General features: G+C 40.9%; 2 protein-coding genes across 3 annotated transcripts in view; both read right to left on the reverse strand.

Annotated features, from left to right (window-relative positions):
- Positions 1-782: 782 nt before the first annotated feature.
- Positions 783-5,686, reverse strand: LOC103396486 (ski-like protein). Of its 2 annotated transcripts, none has more exons than XM_017042063.2 (2): positions 5,258-5,686; positions 783-2,676 (listed from the first exon to the last, which is right to left on the reverse strand). In XM_017042063.2, exon 2 carries the CDS (start codon positions 2,520-2,522, stop codon positions 1,335-1,337), a length of 1,188 nt encoding a protein of 395 aa, XP_016897552.1. In that variant the 5' UTR covers positions 2,523-2,676; positions 5,258-5,686; the 3' UTR covers positions 783-1,334. The 2 variants fall into 2 exon arrangements, with proteins under 2 accessions (XP_016897552.1, XP_024908105.1); XM_025052337.1 differs by having other exon boundaries at positions 5,253-5,686.
- Positions 5,687-9,574: 3,888 nt separating this feature from the next.
- prkci (protein kinase C, iota) overlaps positions 9,575-24,542 on the reverse strand; it is a 17,815-nt gene continuing 2,847 nt past the window's right edge. Inside the window, exons 2-18 of the mRNA XM_025052335.1 lie at positions 21,727-21,848; positions 19,902-19,991; positions 18,135-18,185; positions 17,636-17,721; positions 17,403-17,540; positions 17,255-17,309; positions 16,559-16,614; positions 15,554-15,730; positions 14,569-14,666; positions 14,203-14,289; positions 13,967-14,102; positions 13,761-13,848; positions 12,750-12,875; positions 12,418-12,497; positions 12,085-12,174; positions 11,405-11,520; positions 9,575-11,319 (exon numbers count right to left, since the gene is read on the reverse strand). Of these exons, the coding sequence (XP_024908103.1) occupies positions 11,232-11,319; positions 11,405-11,520; positions 12,085-12,174; positions 12,418-12,497; positions 12,750-12,875; positions 13,761-13,848; positions 13,967-14,102; positions 14,203-14,289; positions 14,569-14,666; positions 15,554-15,730; positions 16,559-16,614; positions 17,255-17,309; positions 17,403-17,540; positions 17,636-17,721; positions 18,135-18,185; positions 19,902-19,991; positions 21,727-21,848 (1,684 nt within the window). The 3' untranslated portion in view covers positions 9,575-11,231. The remainder of the gene's footprint in view (positions 11,320-11,404; positions 11,521-12,084; positions 12,175-12,417; positions 12,498-12,749; positions 12,876-13,760; positions 13,849-13,966; positions 14,103-14,202; positions 14,290-14,568; positions 14,667-15,553; positions 15,731-16,558; positions 16,615-17,254; positions 17,310-17,402; positions 17,541-17,635; positions 17,722-18,134; positions 18,186-19,901; positions 19,992-21,726; positions 21,849-24,542) is intronic.

The raw sequence follows: 24,542 nt of genomic DNA on the forward strand, positions 1-24,542 counted from the left end.
AAGGGGAAGAAAATCTTGTAAATGAGGACACATGATACTGTCAGATTAACATTAAGGTACAGTTCACATGCCATTACAACCCCAAAACTAAAAACTATATTTTGTGACCATTACTTATGTAACCAGTTTCATTGGTGATTTCAGTCTTGCAAACGGTATTTATATAGTTCAGTTTTATAGCTCAGTAGACGTGGAAGTCGTGCCCCAGGGCACAGAGCAACAATTCAGAGAGATGGTTGTGCAGTTTTTGACTGCAGCTTCTCAAGCCAAACAGTCTGAACATGACCAGTAGCTTGGGAAGGAAGAGGGGAAAAACTAGTTCCACAAAGCTTTACTTGTCTGCACCGCTCCTTCTAGATTTCTCAGAGTTCAGACCTAAACTTGAACTTATGTAAATATGCACTTTGTCATTTGGTGTACAAACTATAACGTGGATAAAATGGTGTGCATTTAGAAACAGGACAACACACCGAAGGGAGCCATCTTTCTAAAAGGCATGTGTGACTTAAAAGCTGCCTGGCTGCCCTTACACTAACATCCACTGGGATGTGGAAAATGTGAGTCACACAGCCAGTGCAGTGGAGGTGGCTGGACGTAGTGTGTAGGATGTTCAGAGTGAGAAACATGACCGTCTGCCTCACTTCCTGTTCAGTGAAACACACTTATTCATTGCCAAAACAGACGAAGGCAGAGATAGAGGGTGGCTGGGGACTACTATGTCCTTACTGAGACAGTGGCCTGTCCCCTTTTCTCTGGTTAATAACTTACCACCCACCCTCACATTCAAAGTAGGCGACTGGGGAGGACCATCCAACAAATATCTTCCCCCAGGATTACAGGCAGCTGTCCTTTGAAGAATTTCTCTGGCTGTGCCTTTGACTGTCTATCAGGAAAAACTTACTCTAGCTGAATATCGTACTACTTCATGAGCTGTGAGGACAAAACCTGGAAACTCAATAATGATTTCAAGATTAAATGAAATTACAGTACACAACAATATAATGAATAAAAAGGGTTTTGGCCCTCTGGGCAAATGCAACACCTGAACATGTGGGAAATCAGAGGCTCCAGAGAGAGTGCGAGACAGAGACATGATGATAACCCATGGTTAGCACCTAGAACCACCTGGGGCCTGGGGGGGCAATACTCAAAGTTGCCATGCAACTTTGAGTATTGCACCATACACACATGTCATGTAAATGATGCACACCCTTAGCTGTGGCCAGCTGGCCTCACCCCATCTTATCAGATCTGACCACAGGCACCACCTTCACACTGTCACACACACTCTCTGCCTAATTATTTAACATGCACATTATAAGCCAATGTCATTGTCAATTTGTTTGCTTGGTAAAATGATGAAAAAGGACATGTTGGTGGTGAACATCAAATACACTTACTTTATCTAGTGACCTCTTGAGCTGGTAGTGGAACTTCTCCTTGACCTCATCCAGGAGCTGTTTGAGCTTCTGTTCCTCAGGTGTGCCTTGGTATTTCCTGGCCAGCTGCAGGTAACAGGGCCACTTGGCTGAATCGAAGCCCCAGTGGCAGGTCCTCTTATCAGGTGATTTGTGTGAATGCATGACAAACTTCTGTGGTGAAAAAAGCAATTGGCACTCAACACACTGGATGCAGGGTGCCTCAGGCTGAGTGTAGAACTGGGGCACGAATAGACCCTGGCACTTTCCCAGACACTGGTGCTCCACCTGGAAGCTGGTTTCACTCTCCTTCAGCAGGCCTTGGGCAGACAGTTTACCACTTGGGTCAGCGGGCAAGGCTGCTCCAGGGCGAAGCAGAGCATTGCACAAGCGCTGTGCATCCGTCAGAGTAATCAGGCCACAGGACGGCGCATTGAACGGCAGAATGCCCAACACCTTGAGGATGTGCAGCTGCTCTGCATCACAACGTGAGCAGTAGACATAGAGCTCGTCACATACAGTGTTGATTTGCTGTAGCGAGAAGTCACGAAGCACAGAGTTAAGCACTTGGGGCAGACAGAGACGCTTTTCTCCCCCAACAACAAAGCAGGAGATGGACTCCCCTTCAAGTAGTGAGTGGGTAAGTTCAGTGGAGCTATCACAGGGAACCAGCAGGGGGCCCCCTCCCAGAACTGGAGGAGAAGGTAAGGGTGGCATGCCAGCTGGAGAATGCTCGTGGCCAGTACGAGCTGAGAAGGCAGCCGGGCCCCCAAGAGAGCTCTGGCTGCTGAGAGAGAATTGGGCCAGGGTGTGTTTAAGCCCTGGGCTCAGGTCCAAGGCTTTAGCACAGCCCACCAGATGTAATTCAGCTCTGGCCGCCACATCCATATTGGAGTTTTGGCACAGATCCTCAGTCTGCTCTCTCTTCACTTTGGGTGTTTTCGGGACTGCATCCAGGCTGCGACGCTTAAGGTTGATTTCAGCCATGACACGCTTCTTGATGGGTGCGTCTTCCAGTCGCTCTCTGTATAGTCGTTTCATGTTGCCCTTAAATGAGGTCAAATCTTTGAAAGGGGTTTTCATACTGGTCTGGGTACTGGCCATGCCTGAGCACTTGGTTATTGACGTTTCTGGCCACTGACTAAACTCTTATGTTCCACTTTTCACCCCCTCCTTATGTCTTTAAATTGCACAAATCTTCTGGTGGTTATACACATGCATGTTGGGGACTGGGACTTTCGGAATTCAGATGTACTTCCTAGGAAAAGAGAAGAGAATTAATCAGATTAAAATATTTAACACATTTTAACCTATCATCAAAAACCCACTTTGTCTGCCCTAATAGCCAGTTGATACACAGCATATTATTTGTACTATAGTATACCTCCCTCCTGGTATTTGCCTTTCTGTTCCAGAAATATACAAAAAATAAAGATTTTTAATGTTGACTTATCCTAAACTAATTATCAGTAATTGTGATTAATTTAGGTCATGGTTAATCAGGATTAATCCACATATACCCTGTGATTATTCATGTTTTTTAAAAAAGAAAATTTGACAGTATTTTAAAGAAAGAAATAAAAAGATAAAACATAAACTCCTCAAATAACATGGGCCATAAAAACACCATCAGGACTTTAAATGTTTTATGACTGCTTCCAAGTTGGGGGCTGAAGAGGTGACTGACGTGGAGCACTAAGACAAATGGCCACTGCCATACTTCACACAAACACAGGGTTTTTTCAGTCCTTGTAAATGAACTCCAGGGGAAATTTGCATTAAGGTTTTCACTCAAGGTTTTGAAACAAACTTCGTAGCACTAAAGTGAGAATTTTAACAAGCAGAACCAGTTGACGAGACATAACAAGGTGGGTGAAATCCCCCACCGACACCCCCTTCTATTACATTGTTAATTCGACACCGACTCACACAATACCCAAAAACATTGTAGTTTGCAAATGAAAGTGCCCTTCCCAACTATACTTGGTCTGCTTACCCCACGCTGACCCCATCAACTCTGTGAAAAACAAATGATAAAAGCACTAACAGCAGTCGCCCCTTCTCCCAGTCATTTCACAGCTTGACACCGAGGAGCGTGGAAAGCGCCGTTTTCGCTTTTATGAAGTGGTTTTACTGTCGGATTACTAAATCTGTTGATTGAGGTAAACAAAACTTAGCTGGTTTTCCCATTATAAAACGCAGCGTAGTTGATAATGGCTACTGCTGCAGTATGACACCAAGAGAAATGGCAGATTCAATTCATCAGCAGTAAAAGGCAACAATCAGCTTTGCATCCATCCTCCGTAGCGCCGTGCACACGCATCAGATCAAGATACAATTGTCAATGGGAGTTAAAAGAGTTTTTACTGAACACGAAATGTGACGAGATGTGGACGCTGATGCAGATTTCTGTATCCCGTCATCCTGTTTCCATCGACTGACTGACACGCTGCAGCTGCTGCTGTTATGCAAAGCAACGACTGGATGCCGAAACGTTTTTTTAGTGTACCATACCATTTGGAAAATAAGGAAAAAATAAATAAATCTGACCGCAAGATTGGATCAAGAATGAATAAATTAAGAGGTTGCAAATTCTCCGCCGATACTGGAGGAGAGCGGTTTTTGAAAATAAATTAAGAGGATGCACCGTGGTTCACCGTGGAGTATTATATATATTTCCCACTTTGGGATCATTTTTTGCTGCAAGGACGCGGCAGAGAACAGCGCTTCTGCTCTGCTCCAACCCTCCCTGAGAGCCCCGACGCTCCTCCTCTCCAGACTGCAAACTGTTCCTCACCTCCTGCGCTGGCTCGCCACGACAGCACTGGTATGCAGACAGCGCTGATAATGACATTCACTGTCTACTACAGTCTGCTCTGTGAACGCACCGCGGACGAGCGTCACACACGCACACGCGCACACACACACACCAGCCGAGGGCATAGTAGAAGACCGCAGCTCCCCCCGTGCGTCGAACAACCAAACACATTAAAACAAATGGCTTGTGCGACAGTTCCTTCCTTAATTCCATTTACTCCATCATAATATTGTATATTATTGTATTTGTGAAATATCTAATGGTCTTTTTTTACAACGAACACAATTATGTTTTTTGGTAGTCATTTCTAATGGTTTGTTACAATAGTCATACCAAATGGACCTTGGATTTGTCCAATCTAAGAAATTAAAATTATAAATACACCATAATTATTAAGGGATTTAAAAAGGTAACGCATTCGTGTGACACGATTTAAACCGTAAACATAAAGATGTTGTGACAGAAACCTTTCACACTGACGTACAAGGACACCGTAAAAACGTCAGTATATGTATAAAAATAGAACCAGAACCAGTTTTATTTTTTTAATGCTGAACGTTGACCGTGTTAGCTTTGCTGAGCTGCAGCAGCTTACCCTTGTTCACTCGGCTTAAGGTAGAATCAAACACCAGGGTCAGCGTTTCAAAAGCAGGCTAACTCAGCACCGGTTCCCCTGCGCGTAAGAGCCGTAATAAAGCCTCATCGGTCGGCTGCTACCAAGCGCACACAAGCTGTCCTCTCGGATGGACGAGGATACAGACCTATTACAGAACGTAGTCGGTAAAACACACTGAATAAAACGAGTAGCAGGCTGCCTAACCCTCAGACATGGAGCGACACGACAAGCCAAGCTTCCCCCTTCTGTCTGTCCACTGCGGCTGAATACAAACTCGACCGTTAAACGCTCGAGAGCAGGTATCAACTGCCGACAACCAAACTGATCAAAAATACATCCAGATAATGTTTTTTTTTTTAAAAGAGAAAATAAACAAAAAGAAGAAGAAATAAACCCGCACCTTACTCTTAGTGTATGTTTCTCCTCTTTTCTCTCTCTTTCTGTACGCGAGCCGTCCTTTCCTGTTCAGGGTCTCCTCTACACTGGAAAAGCCTGGCGGAGCGTCAACAACACGCAGCCAGAGGCTCCACTACAGCCCAGTAACGTCACACTGCACACGGCTGAGAGGCGGAGACGTCACCGGACTGACGGAAACAATGCGGGGGTGTCTCTGCCTGCCTGTCCGCCTCCATGTCTGTCTGTCTGTCTCACACAGTCTGGCTCAGGTTTCCTCCGTCAGTAGGCAGGGCTGTTACCAGTAGAAGCAAAGGACATTTCAAGTAAATCATGGCGACATAAAGAAACACTGTGCCTCTGGGTCTAACACTAATTTATACTGATTTATAATTTATTGATTCATCTTAGTATTGTACAGCCTTTTAATCAGCTGTAGTTTAATAAGATGTATCAATTTAAATACCTCAAAATAGCCAAAGAAACTTGAATTCTGACTTTTTTAGAAATAAAACAAATAATATATATATATATAATTTGCTAATTTCAAATTGCATGATAAAACTGGAAATGTCATAACTTCCAAGGCTCGACATGTTCAGTTCCACAGACAACAATATTGTGAATAACTCAAAATGATAATTAAAAAAAAATTTTGACAATGGAACAGTTGTCTTATCAAGCCCATAAGCTTCTCATTGAAAACATATAAGTGATAAAGACAGCGTCAGAGAGGTCAAGTGTGAATGGTGGTGTAAATGGTGGTGTAAATGGTGGTGTGCAGTAGGTCAAAAGGTCATATGGTCAGTCTATTGTGCGCTTTCTGATAGTGATAGTTAATAAAATCTGTGTATGAGGAGGTTAGAAGCTAGATCATGAAACATATCTCCTGTGTTTTGTTTTTTTTATTTGAATGTGATTTGCAGCTCAGGCCATCTAGTCTGAGTGTACACTATCATTTGTAACCCAAATCTTAACCAGTCAAGGTTATCATGCACGGTCTGTGTATGCTTGTTTTTTTTTTGTTTTCTTTAGCTGCAGTGCATCCTGGTTGACTAATCCAGAGTCTGATGTCATGTGTCTGTGAGAGCACAGGCTTGATAAAGCTTTGATAAACAACAGCAGCCGACCGTTTGACTGTAGCCTCACTCTAAGAGCAAGGTCAGCAGTTGTATTATGAGAGCAGATGTGCCTAGACCCCAGCCAGCCCCAGAGAACAACGCGGGGGGCATTGATTTCCCTGTAATAACATCATTGTGGACTACAGGGAACAGATTAATCTCATATGTGCAATAATGTGACCAGTGCTGATTGTTGATGGGGGTTATGAAGGAAAATGCTGAAGTATGATGGAGTGTTGATGGGGGGGTGGGGTGTTCAGGATTCACAGACAGAGAGTAACACACATTGATAAGTCTGTCCATTAGCCAAGAATCTTGTCTAACTGTTATTGGACGTAGTCTTAAGTGGGCCCTGGAGGCAGACACCTCACAGTTGTTCTCATAAACCCTGTCTGGAATCAATGTGGTTATATTGAAACATGTCATAGGTTATTCTCTGGATATATTTGTAATTTGGTGTAATGAAGATAACTGATGTGGTGGTTGGGGCTGTCAGGTAGTCATTCACAAAGTTGTGTGCTTTTTAAAGGGAATATTGGAGTATGTCATACTTTTAGTTACTAGTACTAGTCTTTAAAAAAAAGGCCAGCTGTTCCTGAGACTGTCAATTGTGTCCAGGACACACCTGTCCCCTTTCCCCCTGGACATGTTTTTCNNGAAGCTCTGTGGGTCCTTTTTCTCCGTCTCTTCCCCGATGCTCAGGAGACCCCAGGCTCTACACAGTGGTTTCTGTTTGAAGCCCCCGCCCCCTCTTCTATGACAGGCATGTCCACACACACCTGCCCATTCTGTAGCAACATTCTTCCTTTACCACACATTTGACCCACTTTTTTTATTCCTGATGTCCCAGGTAGCTGTCCTTAATGATTTAATTCAAGAATGATAAATGTTTATTGATTTAATTCAAGGGCTGTTCTTGTGTAAGGTCAAGGTTAACAGTTCTTATTTGAATTCTCTTTAGACTTCGCAGTGTCTCATTTTAAAGCCAATGTTGCTGTTTTCACTTCAGTGTCAAAGGGAAATGCCAAAAGAAGGAGGCTAACACTACCACCATTTCTATTAATGCTTAAAATGCATTTGAACACAACATATAAAAGCAAAATGTGCAGGAACTAAAGCAAAATCCTGTAATAATATTACAATGAATCCTTGCAGTTTCATTATTTAAATTAAATAAATCAAATGGAATTAAAAATAAGCAATTTGTCTCATAGATCCAACCATCGTTGACCCAACCATCACCAGGACCAGGCCACTCAAACTGTGTTTATAGCCTCCCCTACAGGGAAAAGCTGGTAGCTGCATGTTTATTCACACCAACTTAAATTACTCATAAATAATATTAAAATAATTATTAAAAATACAGTTGTGTGAAATGCAACACCAGAATTTAGTCTTTCACTTTAAATTCCACGTCTAAGTTTAAATTGTGTTTGTTTTTCTTACTTTAATTTAGAGACTGCAATTAGAAATAGATGTTTTATTCTTTAAGATGCTTTTACTCTGTTATTTAATCTCTGTTGTCACTGTCGCTCACATGGAGGATGAAACATGTGAATTCAAGTAGTGAGGACTAAGAATCATTAGCTCAGTCCTGCAGCCTGGTGTGTTCTGGTGAACGCTGGGTGAAAATGCTCATACGGTTCCAAGCACAACACTCCTGCACCTTAAACTGCACTGTGTGTTTTACTAAAGCTTTGCATTTAGCACCAAGTATGATTCCTGCGCTTTCTAATTAATCCCTTCAGGGACGGAGTAAAACAGCCGGTGAGATAACACAAATTAAAACAGGATGTACTTCAGATCCTCCTTCCTTTTACATCATTAATTATACAAGGTTAGCGTTCTCCGTGCCTTCCACAGGGCACTGTGCAGCCACAGTGCCTGGGGAGTCGCACCCCCATCCTCCAGCACAGAGGGCACAGGAATAGTGTCAAACACACCACCCTGGGAATTCAGAATTATGCAAAAGTATTTGTCCTCATCGTGCTGCAGCAACGCAGCAGCCGCCCTGTGGAGTGGCGCAGGCAGAGCCATTTACCATCACCTCCTGTGAAATTAAGACAATGGTTTTGGTGGAGCAGGCTCACACAATAGGTTTTATATTCACCATTGTGAAACGTATTGCTGCTTACAAATCAACCCAAATGATTTTTAAGACATAATCGTTTCCAAAACTCATTTCTTTTCTCCAAACCATTCAAAGCCCAGCACGGCAGAGCAGAGCCCTGTGGTGTCACTGACCTTTTTAACCATGTGCCTCTCTAAAAGCTGAGCCAGAGTCATGTGACCAGGAGGCAGGGTGGGAGGGAAAACTGAAGCTTGATGTGTTTTTTCCAGACGCTCATGTGAATATGAGAGCGCAGGTCTAGTCTGGAGTCTGAAGTTACAGCAGACAGGAATGAGGACATGGAGATAGTTGGGGGAGGTAACAGCAGAGGAGACTAGATAAGTCTGATTACCAGCAGTGATGACACGTTAAGGAAAGAAGGAAGGAAGGAAGGAAGAAAAGAGAAACCAAATACCAAAAGAAAGCCAAGAAGAAAAAGGAAAGATAAAATGATCAAAAAGAAACAAAAAGACAGAAGGGATGTCCCAAAAACAATAGCAGGAAGGCAAAAAGAAGGACAGAAAATATGTCAAAATGAAATAATGACAAACGGAATAAACAAAATCTTAAGAGCCGCAAAAATTAGACAAGATGGAAGAAAAATGGCAGAAACAAACTGAATAATATGGTAAAAGATTTAGAGGAAAAAAATAGAAAGATCAAAAGTAAAATTGTAAAATTACAGTTTGCATGAATTCATCAGCTCTTCAACACCAAATCTTGACACAAATGTCCACATGTGATGAGGCTTTTCAACGCAACAACACAAACACGGGATGTAAGCCTATTAGGACCCTCGTGACCCTCGGCCCATGTGTACCTGTCACTCTTCACTCTATCTCAGCTGACCCACTGTCGGTGCAGTGATATTATGGCTCTACTTTATTCCCCTTCTTTTGACTTTGATATTTTTTACTTTTATTCCCAGTGTCTTTATGAAAACATCTTATTTTCTGTACTATCCATTCATTGAATGCCTATGTATGTAAAGTGATTTTACTTGTTTTCTCCCAACCCTTAATGGTGAATACTTATTATATTTAACTTCATGAAAACCTCCTTACATCATTCATCATAGTCAAAAACATTACCCAATAATGAATTACCACCAAGAGGGAAATAAAAGGTTTATTTTTGAGTTTTTTTTCTTTTCCTTTTCAAACTAATAATAAAGTTCAGTAGAGTCTTGTGGGTGGTAAACATCTCCAACACAACAAGTAATGTTGTGGGGTTCCCCCAGTAACACCTTGAAATCAATGTAGAGATTCAATTTCAATCAGACTTAAATCAGATATACAAAAAAAGTAACAATAAAGATGTGGTGTAACAGATGAACAAGTTCCTCCTGTCACCGTGTGAGCCCAAAAATATTTTCCAAGTAGCGAACCATCTCCTGGCGGACAGTGTGTGCACAGTCACTCAGTGTCTATACAGCTGTGGCTCTTTACAGCTTTTGTATCTGAGCAGTTTTACAAAAATCCATCACACTGCAGGTCAGACGTGGTAAAAATGCAGCACAGTAGACACAGGCCGCAGCTGGAGCTGCACTTCGATGTGACTTTGGAACTGAACTTGTTTTAACCATTTGTAGTGATGTACAATTTAAAAAAAAGCCTACGTGGAATGTAGGGTACAAAAAGACAACAGACGGCAACTCTCGAAAAGGCATAGGCAGATTTTAAAACAAAAAAGCAAACAAAGAATGAATATAATTCTATATCAGAGGACAGCACATCTTTCATACAATTACTGTACCTTTTAATATGTACCAGCGAGACATTTCTTCAGAAAAATGTTTTTGGTTTTTTTTGGTCCTGTCTCAGTGTAGTGTATTTTTAGTGTATATTTGAATGCACAGCAAAACGATCTGTGCTCCAGCGTCATTGTAGTGTGAATTTGTTTCACTTCCAGCCCAGTTTCTGGCACAGTGACCTCCTTTTTTCACAGTTTGGAGAACATTAACTCAACATTAGTCTTTGTTCTTACACCGCTGCTGAAGTTCCTTCATACTGGATTAAGAGGCTCCCTCTAATTTCCAGATAATAATCATTCATCTAAAATAAACAAAAATAAGCCTAAACCCTTTTGGTTCTGTTAACACTCAGAACAACATATACACTGGCTGCTATATCTTTAAATAAAACATGAAAAATATATAGCTTTAATTTTTTAAAATGCTAACAATATGATTTTTTTGATCTCTACAGAAACTGTATTGGGACAAAACTAAATCTGATATAATTTTATGACAACAAACTCCTCACTTTTGTCTCATAAACTGTGGTTTAAAGCTAAAAAAGAAGCCTTTTCTAACGGTTATGTTTTTTGCAGAAGTAACAGAGTAGGTTTTTATATACATGCACAGAAATTGTGCAGTGAAGACGTCCCACCAGCTGGAAGAAGGAGGATGTTGGCTTCATCTGTCTGTCCCCACATTACAGCAACCTTGGAAGATCTCTGCAGCCTGGCCGCCCCCGCCCCCCCATGAGATAATAACATCAGTGCAGATTTACATGGTAGAAAAATAATTAAGAAATAATGTTGACTTAAGGGCAAGTGGTTAGAGATGGCAGAGTGTGAGACTGGTTTTGGCAAATAAGCGTTCTACTGTGCATGTGCAGCAAATGTGTTTGTCTCGTTGCCATGTGGTGCGATGACGTGGGAACACCACATCAGATAAGTGGTGTGGGTGGATGTGTGTGTGTGTGTTTGTGTGGGGGGGGATGTGTCTCAGCACAGACAACACTCCTGTCCCTCAGACACACTCCTCTGCTGACATGAGGAGTGGGTTGATGTACTCAAACCCTTCAAACTCAGACTGGTCAATCTTCCTCACCACGTCGCTGCAGTGGACAGAAGGGAACGTCAATGACCAGAATTATAGTCAACTCTCAGTAAGACGAATAAAATGTACAAATGGACACTCACTCATCGTCTGGTGTGAGCTGGATAGGCTCGTTGGTGAACTGGGCGTCAAAGTTGTCCAGTCCAAACTCCCCTGAGATGTTGGGTTTAAATGGAGGCACCACCTGCTTCTGCTCCAGCTGGAATAAGAACACAGGAAACAGATTGGAACACAGTAGCCTTTTATCTCCACTCATTGACCTTTAACACTGAAAATCAACTGTAAACAATAAAGACAACATAAGTATAATTAAGTGTACCCAAAAGATAAAACTGCATTAAAAAAAAAATATATATATTTTAATTATTTTCAGAAGTGCAAAACTAAAACTTAATTTAGTTGTTGTCTTCACACAATACTACTAACCAGCTTGGAAGTACTGCACTTGTGTGTAACGTGTTGATTGATGGTTAGGGTGAGGGTGTAAAACGATCCGCTCAGACACTATGACCTACTGCTGAGTCCCTGCTCCAGACCAAACAGGGAGAGAAGTGGACAGAGAGAACTGTGTCTGTCTATCGGTCTGAAGTTCAGTCTGTCTGTTTGTATGTGTCTGTCTGTCTGAAGGTCACTTTGTCTACATGCGTGTCTTTTTGTCGGTCTGTGTCTGATTGCCTTTCTGTGTGTGTGTGTGTTTCTAAAAGCCTGTCTGTGGGCGTGAAAGTAAAAGGGAGGAGGTTGAAAGCAGCTGACAACAACTCACAAGATCCCAATCCACATTTCTGAAAAATGGATGACCCATGATGTCAGCGAAGCCTGTCTGAGGGTGACAGCCGAGACGCTCTTTGGGATCCTGAGGGAAAGAAAGGACTTAGTCAGACAACTGGTGAAAAAACCTGTGATAAGCTGAGAATATTTTTTGGTAAAACAGTGTGATGAGGTGAGACATGAGTAAAAATACTGCATTTAAACCAAAGACTGATGTTATGTATATGTGTAGTAAAGAGACATGGCTGGGTGTCTGAGAGACAGGTTGTGTTGTCACTTCTGTAAAGGCCAAGAGCAGCTGAGTTTTTGACCGAGTCAGGCGTCTTACCTTGTTGAGAAATCCTTTGAGAACACTGGCGGCTTTGACTGACAACGAGCGGGGAATTCTGATCTGTTTTTCTAATATAACTGTAAAAGAGAGGGAGCAGCAAAAAAAAAAAGGGAAAGTGAGATATTCGGGCATTCAGTGAAGTAAACACGTCAGGCAGGAACCCCTAGTAACAGACCTGCGTTTCAGTGTTTCCACTGAAAAAAAGGAAATTCACATAATTCCTTTAAACATAAAGGAAATTCCCAGTAACAGAAAAATGCAAACAAATACCACTCTATATAAACGCTTCTGTTTAGTTAAACCCTTGAACTTTAAATGTAGGTGTTTACCCTGGAAAAGGTAGTCTTCTGTGTTCTGGTCCGGGTTGTCAGAACTCCCCACAATGTCAAAGGGCGACCGGCCAGCCATCATCTCGAACATTAGCACCCCCAACGCCCACCAGTCCACACTGAAGCCTGATGACATACACATTTACATCGATATCATCAACAAGGAGCTGGCAGGCCAACAAACATCCCATGTTTAGACATAAATGTTGCAGGTATTCATTTTGAACTCAATTCTAATTCTTGCACAGCATTCAAAATATAATGAATATTTAATGGCTTTCCTTGTGAGCGTTAAACACAGTAGCTTTACAGGGCAGTCAAATGTATTATGGTCTTCAATGATTACTTCAATGCAAAACAGGGTGATCAACATCGCAACAGCTATTATAAGGGTTATAATTTAGACTTGTTTAGCAGCCTTTGTGGCAGTGTGAGCTGCTTCACACAGGAAAGGAAGGAAAAATACAAAAAAAAAAAAAGAATGACAGAACTGATGTTGTACATGGAATATTGACTTTCGGTGAAATCCTCCACTGGAAAAGTCAAAATGTTATGTGCATAAAAGCTGAATATTTAACTGGACTTATAAAGGTACTATGCCACATTACTGATACATTTCTCCAACAGTGGAACTTGTTGCTATGATACCACTTTTTGGTAACCAGGGAGCACTTTCTATTTTTATTATCTTGTGTTTATGCATGTGTGTATGCACACCGTAGAAACAGATTTTACTAAATACTTGCAACTGCAAACATTTGCATGTGACCATTATCTGATTTTATACACAAGGGATCTGGTATTGCTTTTGTCCCCCCTGTTAAATTAATTTAATCTGCAAACAATACTTAAAACACTTGTCTTAACAAAAGTGCATTTTGTATTATAAATAAATTCTCTTTAAAATATTATATCTTGTGTAACAGATAGACAAAAATACTGTGCTTATAAAAGCAGCAGAGCCAGAGGCAAACTGAAACCTCACCACCAAGTGTTCCACCACGTCCTTACCGTAATCCTCTCCTCTGAGTATTTCCGGGGCGATGTAATTTGGGGTACCACAGAAAGTGCTTGTTGTGTCACCTGGTCTCAGGCCCTCCTGCAAAAGCCAACAGGCATTTTTAGAAATGTCACCATCTAATAGCATTTAACATCGAACGCTTCATAAACTCTTGCTGCTCTGCAGCTCTAATCCAAATTGAATTGACAACCCTCACCTTGCACATGCCATAGTCTGTGAGTTTGATGTGACCTTCTGAGTCCAGCAGCACATTGTCCAGCTTTAGATCTCTGTAGATGATACCCCGCTCATGGAGGTAGTTGAGGGCAAGGCTAATCTCTGCTGAGTAGAATCTGAAAGAAAAAAAGGCCGATTTTATTTTGCTCCCTACAAAAGTCCTGTCCACAAAGAGAGAAACATCTCCAGAACCTCTGTCTTTTTTAATAATTCTACCTGGCATGTTCTTCTGGGAGCTTCCTTTGTCTCTGCATGTGGAACATGAGATCTCCACCATTCACATATTCAATAACGAAAAAGAGTCTGTGAAAAAAGTAGAAAAAAATTATATTTTCATGACATATTATAGAGAAAAGTACAAATTGTGTACATTTATTGAGATTAGTGAAAAGCACAGAACCACTGCAGAAAGACATGAGGGCACTGAACCTGGCTGTCATTATGACAGCCAAACAAAGTATGACAGTGTCATACTTTGTTTGCTTATTACTATGTTTTGTGTGTGTGATCTATCGTAGTAGTTTCACTGCATTATTGCCACACTAGTGAAGCCCTTGGGGAACAGAGAGGGAATGCGTTCACCTGCTTTCTGTCTGGAAACAGGAGTGAAGGCCCACCAAGAAGGGATGATTAGAGGCCTGTTCAAACACGTGCTTCTCTGTTTGGACCCAGTCGATGTCCTGGAAGACAAAGAGAACAAAGACACACCCACATGTCAGTCAGAAATCATCCTTACTTCATAACCTTGAATTTAGAAAAGCTGACAAAGCACAGAGCTCTATTGACCACACAACAAAACCTAAGGGCTGCAAGTGGGGGAGAGGGGCTCAATCAGAGAAGCAACAGTAGGGACAGGCGTCTATCGATGACAGAATAAATATGTCTGGACACAGATGTGTCTCACACTGTTAGGACAGGGAGAGCAACACTACGCCATTGATCTACAGGCACTCGTGAATTTGTCAATTGCACTAAGTGCACCTAATCAAGGCTAACTACTCTCATTGCCATAGGCGATGCTGTGGTGCGTGCTCGACTGGATCAATTTCTGATGACATGATGGTTTATCTACACCTTCTTAGAAAGACTGATGGCTGCAAAGAAGAACATCAACTCAGGTCGGAGTGTTTTGGACAAGCACACAATCACACTGGACAGGTCGTTATTGTGCTATGAATAATTACCTACATTGGCTGTACCTATTGGACTAATTATAGCGCAGGTAACATTAATGCTTCCCTGATAAATCGTTACATCTCTTACTGCTGTCAGTACTACGAGAATCTGGAATGCAATTTGGCACTGACCTGCAAACGACCAAAACGCAGTCTTTGTTAGTCAAAATTTAAGTCTGAATGTTTTTATTTTAGTTTAATTTAGATTCTACATATTCTAGATAGATTAGATTTAGTCAACTAAAATGCAATGTGTTATTTTGTTTTATGTTAATGTCTCTTTACAAAATCTTTCAATTGGACTTTTACAAAATTTAAACAGGAAACTATTAGATCCTGGCAGAATTCATACAACAACCCCCAAAACTCCAGGTCCTGAGTTCCTGGTTTACCTCGTCATCATTGACCAGCTCCTTCTTGACCACCTTCATGGCGTAGATGCGCTCCGTTTTCTTTAGCTGCACCAGCAGCACTTTGGCGTAGCTGCCTCTGCCGATCACTCTCAGCAGATCGAAGTCTGACAGGCCAAGACTTGAAGGCGATTTGCCCGTGTCTCTACTGCTCCGTGCCTGGGTGACAGTAATGGAGAGAAAATTGAAGGGCATGCAGTAATCAAGTGGACTCCGTGACAATCTTTCATCCTGCATTTACATCCATCAATCTCTCTGGACTATTTCTCCACCGAACAACTGATAGAAAACATTATTTGGTTTGGGAACGACAATTTCCTTTTGACTGATTTGTAAATGTGGTTTCGAGGACTTCCAACTCCACTTCTTATTCAACGCCATTTCATATTTTGTGGACCCAACTACTAACATCACTACATCCTCACCCTCCTTTCCTCCTCCTTCTTCTCTCTAATCTGTTCTGTAGGGACCCATCCTCAGGTGCAATTCATCTAACCTTCCTTCACATGACAACCTACTGTCTCCAGAGTCAGACATGGAACTGGAGTTATGATCATTTAGCTAGCTCTCGTTTATCTCTGTCCATCTGTTCCAACACAGCCCATTCTTCAACCCACTCCAGCCCAAAAACACAAACTATATACTTGACCATTAATCAGTATTTGGAACATGTTAAAAAAATTGATAAAAGATTACAGTATTGGCTCTATCAATGGAAATCAATACTCCTCAGCACTGCATGATGATCTTCTGCCTTTGTGCTCCCTCTATCGCACATCCACAGCAGGTAAAAGAGAACAGCTTAAATGTGCGACACACACAGAGCAAAATAACAAAATTAAAAAACCTGCTTTCAATTACAGGTGATCCAATTCCTGCTCTTCTTTACAAAAGACACAAACCCATTCTATAAATATACAGGGAGAGTTGCACACACTCGAATCCATCAAGTCAGGTCAACGAGACAGGGAGGAATTTCTCGCTCACCTCTTTCTCCTCTCCGTCGTAACTCAAGCTTTCTCTGGAGTCTTTATTCTGGGGGCCTGAGAGGCGAGAGTAGAATGTGACAGACAGAGTGAGAGACAGACAGAAGGAGAGAAGGCAGGGGAGATCAGAAAAGGAGAGAAAATAGGTGAGAGACAGTCACATGCTTTGTTCACAGGCCTACTGTGTGATAGTAATGTTTCTCTGTTTAAATGAAGATGGAAATCTGTACGAAGGCCATGGTGTTTAAATTTGACAGGTTTAAATTCAGTAAAGTTTCTGATGCTTTTTAATTAGTAGAGACATCACTTTGAAGTAAGAACTGATTTTAGAAAATGAATTTTTTTTTGCCAAAAATTGTAAAAAATAAATGAATCTCAGCAACAGTTTTTGATCTAATTTAATTATTTTTAATTTGAAGACACTTGAGCATCTATCTAAATGTATGAATAATTCATACACGTAGTATTTACAAGATTTTCAGCTGCCCTTGAGCGGACAGAAAATGTTGATATTTTTATAAATTTGTATTTAATTCTTTTGATTAGCCTCATTTTGGTAAATAATTACAACAAATGTTTTTTTTATGCGATTAACAACAAAATAAACTGCTACCATCTAGCTACTATTACTGCTGTTATATGTATAAATGTATTTGACTTGTATGCAGACACACTGGTGCATTACTGTGGGTGTTACCTGGTTGTTCACTTTGATCTAGCTGACTCGACGGGGTTCCTGGCATCATTGGTTCCTAGAAATCAAAATCCCTTGTTTAGTGTCAACAGGAACTCTCTGTATTAATAAAAAAAATATATACTATACTTCCATTTATCTCGTCCCTCACCTGAATTAACGGCCTGCCGCATTCCACTGTCACCAGTTTATGGCATTTCTTGTGCACCAGCAGTTTACAGTTGATGCATTTGTAACCTTGTCTACCCAAACCCCAGATTCTGTCCGTACAGATGGCACAGTGTGCTCGCTGCTCAGAAGGATGAATGGAGAGAAATCATCAAATCTTCATACATCACTCAGCCTAGAATTAAGGCAAAGAGATTCATGGAAACACTTTCTCACCCTGTTAAAGCGTTTGGCCTGAAAGGCATGACCACTGGCATAATAAAGTTTCCTCCAGCGCCGAGCTCCCCGCCGATATATCGATTCTAGAAACGTTGCAACAGGGAAAGAAAATTATTACATGACAAATCCTTTGACATGATGAAACACACAATTTCATTTTCATCTTTTTTTATGAAAGCTTTATTTAGGAAAAAACTATAACCACAACAATGACTTTCCACACAAATAACGTTAACAAAATGGCTACTTCATCTAAACAAAAATAAAGTCTGTGATGGATAAAACTCCCTTATTTCAATAACTGGTTTTTAATGGTTTATCATCAGCTGTAAAAAGAGTATTATTTACTTGTAGGGTGTCAGCCAATGCTGTCATTGTGATGACTAATATTGAATCACGGGTTGTTATTCCAGTTAAAAAACACTTCCACTTTAAACTGCTGTTGAACATATGTTGCTAAGAAATTTGTGAAAAAAAGGAATGGGGTTTGACTCACTGTCTTCTCCTGGACAGGGCATTCCAGGTTTTTCTGGTATACATGGAAACACTGAGAGGAAGAAAAAAAAAATTAAAATTCAGACAATATTTATTATATATAAGGGAAGCAAAAAAAAAAAATTTAAATTCAGACAATATTTATTATATATAATATATTATATATAATATTTACTCCAATTCATTCAACTGAAAAAGGAAAAAATTCATGAGGTCCTTTTTCCTTTTAAGAATGTTTAACTTCCTTTTATGACTAAATTAAGGGCTACATAGAGCAGGCCAGTTACCAGGTGGAGCTCAACATTCACCCTTCTTATGAACCAAAATGATGTCTTGTGTGCTAAAAAAAGAAGAATACGGGGAAAAAGATACACACCTCAAGGCACCAATTAAGCATGTTTGTATGTGTGTATAGGAGTGAGATAAAGCCAGACAGACTGGGGGTTGGGGTTAGTCACAGGCAAGGCATTTGCTCAGCAGACAATGTTGTTAACGAGCAGAGCTGGCGACCCCCACGGCACCGCCACATCCTCTTTTAAAGCCGCTCATCGTCTGCCGTCACACTGGCATCCTGCATTCACTTCACCACCGACCTCTCACCTCTGATATGATTAAAACTTTGCATCTGGCATTCAACCGCTAGTCGTCACTGAACCGAGGTTACACACTAACAAATACGCAGCCTGTCAATCAAACGTTTACATATAGTCCAATGTACTGTACACGCTTATCCACCTAAAATCAGAGTTAACCTTAAAAACCAACTCACATAGTTCAATCATCAGACTTAAACAGGGAAGTCAACCAGTTCCACACTGACGTCAAGGAAGGAAATTATTTACAGGTAAGTGTAAAACTTGCCACGGTTTTCCAACACACATAAAGTAGCTGTAGGTGCTTCAGAATCAGGACATAATGAACATAAATTAAGTAGTGCTTCAGAATCAGGACATAATGAACAATAAATGTCTATCTGTTATTATTACTGTACCCAGAATAACAACCATCAAAGATGTGTGTTAATATATAAATGCAGATAGAAGAGAATCTAAATCACAATTTAAAAAAAATCTTAATAGGTTTTGCATTTCTCTAAATCACAATTTTAAAAAATCTTAATAGGTTTTGCATTTCTATAGTATGACACATTAGGAAGAAAAAAAAATATTTTGCACAATTACTTGTTCAGTTTAGAACAAATGTCCCCTCGTTTAGCTCTCACAACCTTCTCTGTGTGCATATCAACAATAATTTACACTGTGCAAGTCTGCAAACGGAAAAACGGCAGCGTGTCGCAGCTGTTGCTGTGTTCCACAGATGTGCCTTGAGGGGCCAGAATTTGGCACCAATGGATTCAATGGAGGAGGATCTGCTTGTGATGCAACCACCAACCTTTGTGTGTGAAAGAAAAGCACTGGCAGGGAGATAAATCTATTGAATTAAACCTTGGTTGACTTCAAAAACTTTTCAACTGCTAAGATTATTGATATGGTAACATTTTGTATTTATAAGCTCACACGCCACACATGTGAAACCAGTACAAATAAAAATACAGACGAGAGCGCAGACTTTCATTTAAGTAGCCAATCCTCACTATCACAGTATCTCAGTGTCGAACAGAGTAACGCATAAGTCTTCTCATGTGGAACCTCTGACTGTCCAAACAGTTAATCACATCTTACTTGGCTACATGAACCCACTGTTAGTTAAACCATGAAACTTTACATATGAGGTTATAAATAGTCTGTGTGAAAGGCAGCATGCTCACCGTGGATAATGAGCTCCGAGTCTTTGTTGAGTTCATAGAGGCGAAGCGCTTCCTCCAGCTCCAGTTGAGACGACACTGTGCAGGGGTCACCTAACAGCAGAGGGCAGACTGGGTATTATTAATCACACGCAGAAAACCAGGTTAGTGGGATGAATATGACAAAAGTAAGATGAGAGAATCATCACATACAGTAATGGTGGCTCTTGCATATTCTATTTCTATATTCTATTTTTGCTCATATATAACCTAGACAACTTTTCCATTAAACACATTCAAAAATATGTTGCCTTTAAATTGGTTAAGTACTGTTTTCACGTATGTTCCTTTCGCTCACACTGAGCACTTACAGGAAACTAAATAGCAGACATAGTCATACCACTGACACCATCAAGCAGCTTTTCTTTTCAGACAGACTGCACTGACTTCATGTTGGTGGCAACTGGTGGGAGCTAAAGTGAATCTAATGAGTTAGGACAGGGTGACCTTATCCTGAGATAAGCGATCCAATGGCTGCATCTTTTCTTTGACACCATTTCTGCTGCCTGACTAACTGGCTGACGACTGGATTGGTTTGAAGGGACAGAGTACTCAAAAAAAAAGTACAAAGCCTTCCAGGCAAGTATTCATCTTCTTATGTGAGCCAGCAAGTGTGCTGGATTTACTATCGGGGATTTCAGGTTTTTAGCCAATCTTAAAATATCATACATTGTTAATAAGTTGTTAAGTGCAGAATCAAGGTGGGCAACCAACAGCTCCTCGTCTTTGTGACAGTGAGTGACTGACAGAAAGACATCGGGGCTGGTTTGGGATCAGTGTGGGCACGTATAAAAGTTTAATTTTATCATCTCATTATTCCAGTCAGTGGCTCTGATCAGCAAACAAAGGTGCAGTCACTCAGTAGCTGTCAGTCGCTATTAGTCGCTGTTGTTGACACGTGTCCCACAGCGCATCATTCACCCGATGCTACTTTTAGCATCAGTGCAGGGAGAGGCGGTGGCTTCCAGAGTTCAAGTGGAAAAAAAAAACTGGGTGGTGAGAAAAAAATAACAACTGGATCTGAAGCTGCTGATTGAACTTCCAGAGTTCAAGTGGAAAAAAAGAAACTGGGTGGTGAGAAAAAAAAAAAACAACTGGATCTGAAGCTGCTGATTGAAGATAACTAGATCTACACAGTAGACTTCAGTGAACAGTGTTCAGTAGATTTGATGCCTACAGTATGTATTGAACTATTAACACACAGTTCCTGACTACATGGTAAGCAATGTATTTTTGGTATATGTATGTGTGTGTGTGTATATATATATATATATGTATATATATATATATATGTATATATATATATATATACCAAAAATACATTGCTTATTTTATATAATACATAAATATTATAATATTATATATAGGAAATTGTCATATTGCACCTATTTGGAAATATCTTTGTTCTGTGACATTCTGGCAGATTTTTTTTTTTTATTGTTTTAAGTTGGAAACCATTCCCTGTTTCATAATAAAAATGCTTTTCGTGTTTTGTTTTTCCTTCTTTAGCTAGATTTAATCTGCTTTTTTGGCTCCTCCCCTCAGGGGGTCACAGAAGCAGATTATCTGCCTTCATCTCACCCCATCCCTTACCTCCCCTCCCCTGTTACCCCCACCCTAAACCCTATCTGTGTTCTTCCTCTTCTTTTGCCTGGCTGCTCCAACTCCAACATCCTTTGTTGGAGTTTCTTAATAACAATTGTACGACGTAGACTAATGCTTGAAGAATTCTGGCACCTGGTGAAGGGGGGAAAAAAAGCATTAACATAAGGAATGAAGTATTTTGTACCTTCCTCATCGATCCACTTCATGGTGAAGAGTTGGTCGTTTTCCATGGAGCACATATCTCTCACTTCTCCATACAGACCCTCATATGAGATGGATGGTTCGAAATGGGTAATCATGATGTCCCTGTAGAAAAAGTAAAGTGGTTAAATTGTCAATAAATGATTGTCTCCTTCTTCTGTTGTTGCAGTAGCAGATGACCTGCATTTATGTGATGCAGGAGATTTCACAAGCTAACGAGAGTGACATACATTTACATCTTATTGGACAAACTAACAATCATGTCTTCCAAAGTATTAATTGAACCCTTCACAGATTTACACTGCCTCCCTCTTGTTGACGTCATCAAAAATCTGCTTTGCAAAAAGTCACATCTTGACTACAGAGATTTTCGTTCTTCCAAAAGAACCTGCCTGGTGTGTGAGTCACTGCCTCGCTGCAGTCTGCCACATTTGTGTGCATCCATCTGAACATTGTGAATGTGACAAATTGATCGGGAGAAAAAAAAAAAAAAGCAGTCGGAACTGCAGAAAAACAAGGATACAGAGACCAAAGGAAAAGGACTAAACATAACTGAAAAGGCACCAGTGACTTCTGGGATTAAACCATCACTGCAATTGATTACTTCATTGAAAAAGCCCTGTCAGCCTTTAACCAACATGGACAACAGTCAGGGACATCAGTCATAAACATACCCACACATCAAATGAAACATGGAGTCAGTTGCTTCCACCGACCATCTTTTCATGGCATTATAAGGATTGATGTTGTCTGTTCTTGGCCCTTTTCATAAGGATTGATGTTGTCTGTTCTTGGCCCTGTGGCCAGCATTAACTGTGTTTATGACCAATGATAGGAGGATGGAGATTGTAGACCTGAACTTTTACAGGTCCACGGGGGACGTAGGTCAGCACTCAGGCATCAGAATCAAAAGCAAATGTAGTGATAAATACACAAAGGCAAACAGCAGTTACGTAGAAGTACAGATGAGGTGACATGCAACTACTGTCCAGGGAGTGACCCACAAGGACATGTACCGCTGTTCTCCTTTACGAACATCACCATAGAGGGGCTCAGATTTTCATCACCCTGAGAGCATAAAGACACGATGAGAGAATACCAGTACAGAGGGAAAAAATGCACACCTTCAAGGCTGTCTACTGTTCAAGTCCAAGGACCGTGTGTTGTGCATAAGGCCACAGACAGGTCATCTACTTCCAAAAGCAAATATATCCATGTAAAAATTATAATGTTATTTAGTAGTATATTTTTATTTCACAAATTATGACCAAATACAATTGTCCTTTTTTAAGAACTAGGCAAAATCCCATTACCAACTCAAATTTCTCTACTGAAACACTGTACAAGTCATCAATTTATCTCACCGGGTCGGTTTTATTTACCTCTCTCTCTTTCTGTGTGTGTGGGCGATGAGTTCAGACAGTCATGAGAAGATAAAGGGTGTGATATGACCACACATAGACACGTATAACAGGGTACTGCCATTTGTGACAATGTGTGGGTGTGAGCTGTGGGTGTTCATTAACAAGATTCACGCTGTTGTTTAGGTGAAGTGAAGTACAGCTGCGTTAACCAGTCATTAAAGTGACACTGATACAAGCTCACGTCAGAGGTTCCATAGTTACAGGAACATATTAGAGAGAGAGTGATGAAGGAACAGGAATACACAGATCAGCAGTAGAGGATGGATTAGAACACAAACTGTCCAATATTTAAATAAAAAAAGAAACTCACCTCAAATGAGGGCTGAGGTCTAACCTGACACATATGTTTATCATCTCCACTTTCAAAAGTTAAATCACCCAGGCACGAGGGTTGATCGAAATGTTCTAGGACAGGTATTAAAACATGCATGCAGTTCTTGTAAGCTTCAAAAATTAAAACATTTAACATCAAAGCAAAGCATGTTGTGGGATTCCTCAGGGTGACTAAGGCACAATAACTGTACAGTTTATCAGCAGTGAGTAACATGGAGGGAACTGCATTCCTCACAGGACTGGCATTCCACCACTGTCCTTCAGTGAAGCTAAACTAAACACGGAGGAGGAGCCTGGCTGCCCCTGGTGTCTCAACTGCAGTGAGTAGCAGTCAAAAGCCCCATCTGCCCAGCATGAAGCCATTTGTCACTGGTGAGTGCGTGAGCTGAAGGGAGAGTCAGGGTGCTTCTCTCGGCTTCTAGGAGCAGCTAAGATCATCCATCTCTCTGTCAGTGCTGCCACAGGTACAGGTGCCCTTTGCTGCACCTTCACCAAATCCACAGGCTCAGTGAACAAGAATAGCAAGTGAACACTGACTTGCACCGGTGAGACATATGTACTCTGCAATCACAGTTTCCCAAAACTTACATTTTTTACATTTACATTTACATTACATTCATGCAGGTAGCAGACACTTATTCAAAGTGACTAACGAGAGAAGTAACAAGCAAGATACATAAAGGAACTCTTGAAAAGAGACTTATTTAGAAAAGTTGGACTTCTTAACTCAGGTGGAGATAAGTGCAGAAGGAGAAGGCCAGCCATGCTAACCCAGCCACTTTCACCAACTCATCCTAACGCAAACCGTGGCTCCAACTAGTCCAGACTGCAGGATATTGTGGTCTCCAAGCAACTACGTTCACGTCTTCTACAGCAGGGAAGAACCACAAGCTTGCAGCACAATCTGACCAATCAAATGCAACAGTGTTGCGTGGGAAACTAATTTTTAACAAAAGACAAACACATGTTTGTAGATTTTTTTGGGCTTTTTAGACAACTTATAACATATTTGATGTTGAGGTAGGACAGCTGCCATTTCAAC

The sequence above is a fragment of the Cynoglossus semilaevis genome, chromosome 20 (genome assembly GCF_000523025.1).
Source record: "Cynoglossus semilaevis isolate Cse_v1.0 chromosome 20, Cse_v1.0, whole genome shotgun sequence".
In the NCBI taxonomy this organism is placed as follows: domain Eukaryota; kingdom Metazoa; phylum Chordata; class Actinopteri; order Pleuronectiformes; family Cynoglossidae; genus Cynoglossus; species Cynoglossus semilaevis.